The sequence below is a fragment of the Selaginella moellendorffii genome, unplaced genomic scaffold, assembly GCF_000143415.4.
Source record: "Selaginella moellendorffii unplaced genomic scaffold, v1.0 SELMOscaffold_140, whole genome shotgun sequence".
NCBI lineage: Eukaryota > Viridiplantae > Streptophyta > Lycopodiopsida > Selaginellales > Selaginellaceae > Selaginella > Selaginella moellendorffii.
Window position 1 is genome coordinate 272,648 of NW_003314401.1, and position 6,458 is coordinate 279,105.

The following is a 6,458-nucleotide window of genomic DNA, read 5'->3' on the forward strand; positions in this document are numbered from 1 at the left end:
GCTGAAGGCGGTGTCCGAGTCCAAACCGGTTCCCTGGAGGTGGTGCAGCGGATTTTTAAGCAAGTGTGCTGCTTCTGGCAATAGAAAGTGACAATAAGTCTTTGTGACCAAGCTGTGTTTGGTTTCGCATTCCTCAACAGAAAGCAGATGACTTGCTCTTGGGCACTGTGGCAATTATACTGCAATGGAAGGAAACTTACGATGCACTGCTTCCCTTCCCGTGCTGATGCCAGGGCCGGATGGACAGACGAGCTTCGAGCCGTGCCGGTTCACATTCGAAACAGGGCAGTGAAGCTTGCCGGAGTCGCACGGCAACCGCACCACGTCACGGACGCGGATTCCAGCCGCGTAAATGGTCTTCAAAGGGATTTAATTTAAGCTAGGGTTGATACTATTTGGCGATCGGCGATGGCTTCCAGTGGCGACGAGGCCTATGCGGCTGCCTATCAACGATACGCGGAGGCGGGGTTTGTGTCCGGCGGCGGCGACGAGGAGGGGTGGCAGTCGGGTTTGTGCGATTGCTTGACGGACATCCCCACTTGTGTCTTGGGCTGTTTGTGCCCCTGTGTGGCGCTGGGAAGGAACGTGGAGATTCTCGACGGGGGCCAGACTTCGTGCGTGGCTGCCTGTCTGCTCTGGTTCCTCCTCCAGTCGTGCCTGTGCGGATGCGCATACTCGTGCTGGTACAGGCGCAAGCTGCGATCCGTGTTCCACCTCCCAGAGTCTCCTCTCTGTGACTGCTGCGTCCACTGCCTGTGCTTCCCCTGCGCCTTCTGTCAAGAGGCCCGAGAGATCGACTTGCGCAGCAAGAGGCTTGTGGCCACCCTGCCTCCCCAGCGCCAGTACTTCACCAGGACGTGCTCCTTCTAGCGCTTCTTCGACTGCTTCCTCTTTCCAGCCACATAGCCACCATCGTCTGCCTCATCGTCGTCGCCGTTCCGCCGCTTCTTGGATTTCTTGGACGCGTCCTTCTCTCGGATGTGCTGCACACACACAAGAAAATGTAATCCAACCAACCAGTACATAGAATAAAGAAGAGTACAAACCATTGCAGCTAGTCTCTGCGCCTCACTGACGCGCTCCTCGAGTAACAAGACCTCGTCCGCCTTTGCTGGAAACTCGGGGAGAGTCATGCCTGACAAGCAGTGTTAGAACAAACAAGAGGTCCATGATCACTTACCAATCAAGTCCTCTATCCTCTTGTACAGGTCCACGTCGTACTGGGTGACAATGGATATTGCACGCCCGGACCTCCCAGCTCGGGCCGTTCTTCCTACGCGATGTATGTAATCCTGCAAAAGCCAGGGGAGAGAAAGGGAGAGTCAGGAGCAGCTGATAATATCTTATGAAACTTGCCTTGGAGTTTGTTGGTATGTCGTAGTTGATGACCACATCCACAGATGGGATGTCGAGGCCACGACTGGCGACGTCAGTACATATGAGCAGGTTTCTGTCGCCAGCTTTGAACTTCAACAAGGCACCCGAGCGCTTGGACTGCACAAGAGGAAACCTGTGAGCTCATCTCTGTTTGGTTGGATAGACGAACCAAGACCCCTTACCTGGCTCATCTGGCCGCTGATGGGGATAGCACCGAATCCAAGGCTACGGAGAATCAATGCCAGCCGCCTCGTGCTGTCACAGGTTCTTGTGAAAACCATTGCCGTACTCCCCGCCATCTCGTTTAGCAGGAATACAAAGTAACAGTCCTGGCCAATGTGGACAAGAGACAAAACTCAAACAGCAAGAACACGGGTGCAAACCTTGTGCTTGGCAGGAACAAAGACATACTCTTGTTTCAGGGTAAGAGCGGTAGTGTATTTGGAGGAGACTTCCACCTGCAATGCACTTGTCTCAAGTATCTGGCAACCGCAAACAGGCAACACAAACCTTTGTCGGATTTCGAAGACAGGCTCGTTGAAGTTTTGCCACCTGCTCGTACGTTGAACATGAACGGAACGAGAAAAAAGCAGGAGACAAAGCGCACCTTGTTTGTCATTGTAGCAGAGAAGAGGAACGTCTTCCTCTCCCGAGGGACAACCTTGAGGATCTCATCGACCTCCTTCTCGAAATCGTTGTGCAGGATCTTGTCCGCTTCATCAAGCACCTGATCACAAAGAAGCACGGACCTTAAGGGAAGAAAAGGTGTGTCATGTCATCTTTACCAGGTACTTGACGTTTCGCAAGCTAAAGCCTTTTGTGTTTGTGAGGTGATCCAGCAGCCTTCCAGGTGTGGCTACCTGGTGGAAAGAGGAGTGTCGTAAGAAAGCTCGGTGCTTGCGTGCAGAGAACATACCACAATATGCGGGTTCTTGCCCAGCGCAACAGCCTGATCCACCATAGAGACGCCTCCAACAATCTGTCCACGAGCAAGCACGCAACAAGGAACTGACGAAAACAGGTGATAGAGCAACTCTTACAGCCACGCTCCTGACGCCGATTTGTGATCCTAGCGCTTCAAACTGCTCCGATATCTGGATGGCCAGCTCCCTGCATTTGATGATCCATCCAGGTAATTAGTTCTCCTCGCCTGTGCTCTCTTACCTGGTGGGAGACAGGACGCACGCAAAGAATGGGTGGCATTGCTGGAACAGCGCTTGAAGTATAGGCAGCGCGAAAGCCGCTGTCTTCCCGGATCCAGTCTGCGCGAGGCCGATCAAGTCCCGGCCTGTCAGCAACAAGCGTGGAGAGATTGAACACACACGCGCACGAACAAGACACACACAAACCTTGCAGAGCCAGCGGGAGCGCCTCCACCTGGATGGGCGTGGGTGCCTTCCATCCGAGCTTGGTGCAGGCGTCTACAAGCTCCTCGCGCACTCCCAGCTCCCCAAAGCTGGGCACCGCCGCCGCCGCTGCCATACACACTAGAGCTTCTTAGGGATCCTGTTTAGGGTTCCCCGATGGAGTTTTGCCCGACATGCTCGAGCCTGCTGCTGGTGGAGCACGCTGGCAGGCTGAGATACTTTTGCCCCACCTGTGCATACATTTTCGGCGTGGACCTCAAGGTTTGCTCTCCTGCTTTCTCTCCTCGTTCACGCCTCTTCCCTCTCAGATCAGCAAGCCGATCCCTCTCAAGAACAAGGAGGTTGACGACGTTATGGGGGGAGAAGACGCATGGAAGAATTGCGATCGCACACCAGGTATGTGTGTGTGAATGAGCTCTGAGCTTCTTACAACCGTGGGGCTGGACAGTTACCTGTGCCAAGTGCAACTATGGGCATGCCTACTTTATGCTGGTCCAGATCAGATCGGCGGACGAGCCAAGCACAGCCTTTTACAGGTGCTGCAATCCAAACTGCTCGTTCCGGTGGAGAGAAGACTAAACTTATTCTCAAAAAAGGCCCTCTAGTGAGTGCTCCAGTCTTCCCTCCCCCAATCTTTTACAACCACAACCTGATCAAAGCCCGAATGAGAAGAGTTGCAAGATCTGAATATAAAAGATACAAACCTCGGCTGGGAGAGGTGGGTTTCTTGCATACGTTACGCCTTCAGGGGACCAAGGAACTGTAGATTGGACGAAATGTTGGTGAGCACACAAACATTGGAGAAAAACAAACCTGCGTATGGCTCTGGATGCTGGAACTTCTTGAACTCGGCCTCTCCCTTGACAATGAGCCTCTCTATTGCATCCACATCTACCACATCCTTGTTGACATCGAATCTGGCTCTCAGCTTAGATGCCTGCACAAGCACACAAGAAGAAGAATGCACGCTTGGATCGCAACACGCCTCCTCACCTCCTTGTAGAAGGGCTCCCGGAATATGACCCAATCAAGGGTATGGTGGAGCGCCTTCCTGTAGAGCCGACACACCCGTCTCCTCTGGGCATCTCGCCGGGCCGCAAGTGATGCCAAACCAGCGATCGTTAAAGAGGCACTCATCTCTCTCTCTCTCTCTCTCTCTCTCTCTGAGCTTCAACAAGAGTTAAATTGACTCTCTACTTAGGGCTTCCTAGGTACTTATCTTGTCCCAGCCATACATTCCAGTTTTTATCATGCTGCTGAGCCGCTCTTCTTCTTCTTGCCATGGCCGTCCTCGTCCTCAGCTCAAGGTGGGATCCTCCTCGCCCATCAAATGCTCCGCTGTGCCCAACGCTCCCAACAAACGAGCCAACAGAATGATTGAATGGAGCTCTCCGGACGAAGGATGGATCCGATTTGACAAAGATGATGATCCGGATAAGGAGGGCCAAGGAGGAGGAAGGGCAGCAGCTGAAGCAGCAGCAGCAACACAAGAGGGCAAAGACGATCAAGCTGGACTGGACGACACCATTACGGATCTCATAGCACACGTATCGGGAACACATTACGAGTGAGTAAAACCGAAGCCCACCATTGACTGTGTGTGATCTTGCGGTTTCGCTTGTGGATCCACAGGTTCTTGGGGATCACACCTGAAGCTGACACAGAGGAAATTAAAGTGGCTTATAGGAAGCTGTCTAAGCAGTACCATCCTGACTCCACCACACTCCCTCTAGAGGTAGCGGGAAAGAAATTTCTCCGTCTCAAGGAAGCGTACAACGTGTTGAGCAGCGAGGACGACAGGAAGCTCTACGATTGGCACTTGGCGCAGGAGGCATCCAAAGCGAGAGGGGGCAGATTCATCTGGCCTTACGAAGTGGATAGAAGCCAGCTCAGAGAAAGCAGCAAGCCTCCAAAATGGAAAACCGAGTGGCAGCCCAAGCTAGACCCAATTGAAGTGCTCGACGGGAAGAATCTCAAGCTGAGCGACCAGCAACAGACAGCACTTGCGTTTGATCTCTTTGCCATCCTTGTGTCTGTTGCCACTATGATTTACGTTGGCTTCTTTAAACATTGACCACCTATGAGTGGCCGACTATAGATGATCGCAATTAAAGTAAGTTTAAAAGGAGTTAAAGTGCTGCAGCCACGCCGGCCAACTCGACGTGCATGCTACTGCTTCACTTCCACGCAGCTATTCCTTCCAGAGGAACTCAAGGCTGCAAATATGTGTTCCCAGGATGAGACCGACATTGTTGTTCATGTGGATGGACATGAGTTTCACTTTCGTTTTTTGTGGGTGGTGCTGAGTTAAGCTTTGGCATCATTCTTGGTTTGAATTGAATCAAGCCTTGAATTCTCTCCCTTTTGCTTTGTTTTTTATAGTGTTTCTCCTACACCTCTCACTTTTATTCCCTTTCATTTTTTTTCTTCAACCTCTGCTTTTATCTCTTTTATTTCTCTATTGTTCTTCCTTCGTGTTCCTCAGTTCCTTTGATCTTTGAGTGACACTTGGCACCCGTTGCCTGGTACAGCAGTATGGGATGATGGAGTACGGCCAGATTTCCATGGGGGGCTACTCAACGGTGTGAAGCTTTACCCCGGAAAGCAGGGCTGTCTCTGGGTGAGGGGAGACGATGTGCTCACTACTGTGTGTAGCAAGGATTGGTTTGTGGACATGAGGCACCTAGTTAGACGTGAAAAGGAGATTATCAGGGTTACCTAGTTACATGTGAAAAGGCAAGTGCAACTAGGTTCCTGGAGGCCATCGCTCTCCATTGTCCAAGAGGTTGCAGTTGTGGGCAGGATGCCAACGTGTTCATCCAGAAACTTGCACCAGAGTGGAGATAGACTAATCAAAGAAGAACAAAAATAAAAGACTCAAAAGAGTCATTACCATTGCATTTTTTTTAAAAAACTACACTTGAACGAATTAATGCATTTAAGAATACAAGTGAATAGGCATGAAAATCCACCTTTTAGACCATTTACAATCTGCATGAATACAAAGGCAAGGACTAACAATTTTTGATTTTTTTGTGTTTCAATTCTGAACTTCCTCATGAGTTGCCTCTGTTACGAGGTGTGGAGCATGGGATTACATTGGAGTCGGGGATGCGGCCAATTTACCGGCATCCATTTCGGTTAAGTTATGTGGAAGAGCAAGAAGTTCAACAACAAGTCAAGGAGTTACTTGAATTTGGATTTATTCAACCAAGTAAGTCTCTATTTGGTGCTCCGGTCTTACTTGTGAAGAAGAAAGATAGTTTAATGCAGATGTGTATTAACTACCGCACTTTAAACAAGAAGACAGTGAAAGATAAAATGCCGATGCCACATGTGGATGATATTCTAGACAAGCTTAGTGAAGCACGAGTGTTTACTAAGATTGATATAAGGAGTGGATATCATCAAATTGCAATGGATGATGCATCTATTTCCAAGACGGCGTGCAATACAAACTTTGAACATTTTGAGTTTACAATTATACTGTTTGGTTTGATGAATGCACCAGCCACATTTACTCAGTTGATGACGGAGGCATTTGGGTGTTATCTTCATGAGTTTGTGGAGATTTTCTTGGACAATATTCTTGTTTTTAGCAAGAATATGGGGAGCATAAGATGCATTTGCGCAAGGTTCTTTTGTTACTCCGAGACAACAAACTTCATGCGAATAAGAGCAAATGTGAGTTTGCAAAGTCGGAGGTGGAATATC

General features: G+C 50.0%; 4 protein-coding genes across 6 annotated transcripts; 2 read left to right on the forward strand and 2 right to left on the reverse strand.

The window, feature by feature from the left end:
• Positions 1-353: 353 nt before the first annotated feature.
• On the reverse strand, positions 354-2,860 carry LOC9630558 (DEAD-box ATP-dependent RNA helicase 10). Of its 2 annotated transcripts, XM_024666370.1 has the most exons (13): positions 2,727-2,860; positions 2,542-2,665; positions 2,418-2,487; positions 2,294-2,356; positions 2,163-2,237; positions 1,985-2,104; positions 1,888-1,929; positions 1,761-1,835; positions 1,560-1,706; positions 1,357-1,494; positions 1,181-1,292; positions 1,047-1,135; positions 354-983 (listed from the first exon to the last, which is right to left on the reverse strand). In XM_024666370.1, exons 1-13 carry the CDS (start codon positions 2,857-2,859, stop codon positions 867-869), a joined length of 1,305 nt encoding a protein of 434 aa, XP_024522138.1. In that variant the 5' UTR covers position 2,860; the 3' UTR covers positions 354-866. The 2 variants fall into 2 exon arrangements, with proteins under 2 accessions (XP_024522138.1, XP_024522137.1); XM_024666369.1 differs by having other exon boundaries at positions 354-1,135.
• Positions 2,861-2,891: 31 nt separating this feature from the next.
• On the forward strand, positions 2,892-3,334 carry LOC112343236 (DNA-directed RNA polymerase III subunit RPC10-like). Of its 2 annotated transcripts, XM_024666373.1 has the most exons (3): positions 2,892-3,005; positions 3,053-3,140; positions 3,193-3,334. In XM_024666373.1, exons 1-3 carry the CDS (start codon positions 2,901-2,903, stop codon positions 3,321-3,323), a joined length of 324 nt encoding a protein of 107 aa, XP_024522141.1. In that variant the 5' UTR covers positions 2,892-2,900; the 3' UTR covers positions 3,324-3,334. The 2 variants fall into 2 exon arrangements, with proteins under 2 accessions (XP_024522141.1, XP_024522140.1); XM_024666372.1 differs by having other exon boundaries at positions 2,892-3,140.
• On the reverse strand, positions 3,101-3,940 carry LOC112343235 (NADH dehydrogenase [ubiquinone] 1 beta subcomplex subunit 9-like). The gene is made up of 4 exons (XM_024666371.1): positions 3,738-3,940; positions 3,558-3,681; positions 3,449-3,504; positions 3,101-3,393 (listed from the first exon to the last, which is right to left on the reverse strand). The coding sequence occupies exons 1-4, from the start codon at positions 3,879-3,881 to the stop codon at positions 3,346-3,348; spliced, it is 372 nt and encodes a 123-aa protein (XP_024522139.1). The 5' UTR covers positions 3,882-3,940; the 3' UTR covers positions 3,101-3,345.
• Positions 3,941-3,964: 24 nt separating this feature from the next.
• LOC9645401 (NAD(P)H-quinone oxidoreductase subunit T, chloroplastic) lies at positions 3,965-4,872 on the forward strand. The gene is made up of 2 exons (XM_002992679.2): positions 3,965-4,311; positions 4,377-4,872. The coding sequence occupies exons 1-2, from the start codon at positions 3,995-3,997 to the stop codon at positions 4,816-4,818; spliced, it is 759 nt and encodes a 252-aa protein (XP_002992725.1). The 5' UTR covers positions 3,965-3,994; the 3' UTR covers positions 4,819-4,872.
• The last annotated feature ends 1,586 nt before the right edge of the window (positions 4,873-6,458 follow it).

Coding starts and splice junctions, on each gene's coding strand:
- LOC112343236 (XM_024666372.1), top strand. CDS start 2,918: ATGCTCGAGCCTGCTGCTGGTGGAGCACGCTGGCAGGCTGAGATACTT. Junction 3,141..3,192: donor GAATTGCGATCGCACACCAG/GTATGTGTGTGT, acceptor GGGGCTGGACAG/TTACCTGTGCCAAGTGCAAC.
- LOC112343235 (XM_024666371.1), bottom strand. CDS start 3,881: ATGAGTGCCTCTTTAACGATCGCTGGTTTGGCATCACTTGCGGCCCGG. Junction 3,682..3,737: donor GGGAGCCCTTCTACAAGGAG/GTGAGGAGGCGT, acceptor GTGCTTGTGCAG/GCATCTAAGCTGAGAGCCAG. Junction 3,505..3,557: donor GCATCCAGAGCCATACGCAG/GTTTGTTTTTCT, acceptor TCCAATCTACAG/TTCCTTGGTCCCCTGAAGGC.
- LOC9645401 (XM_002992679.2), top strand. CDS start 3,995: ATGCTGCTGAGCCGCTCTTCTTCTTCTTGCCATGGCCGTCCTCGTCCT. Junction 4,312..4,376: donor GTATCGGGAACACATTACGA/GTGAGTAAAACC, acceptor GTGGATCCACAG/GTTCTTGGGGATCACACCTG.
- LOC9630558 (XM_024666369.1), bottom strand. CDS start 2,859: ATGGCAGCGGCGGCGGCGGTGCCCAGCTTTGGGGAGCTGGGAGTGCGC. Junction 2,238..2,293: donor GCAAGAACCCGCATATTGTG/GTATGTTCTCTG, acceptor TCTTTCCACCAG/GTAGCCACACCTGGAAGGCT. Junction 1,495..1,559: donor TCAGCGGCCAGATGAGCCAG/GTAAGGGGTCTT, acceptor CCTCTTGTGCAG/TCCAAGCGCTCGGGTGCCTT.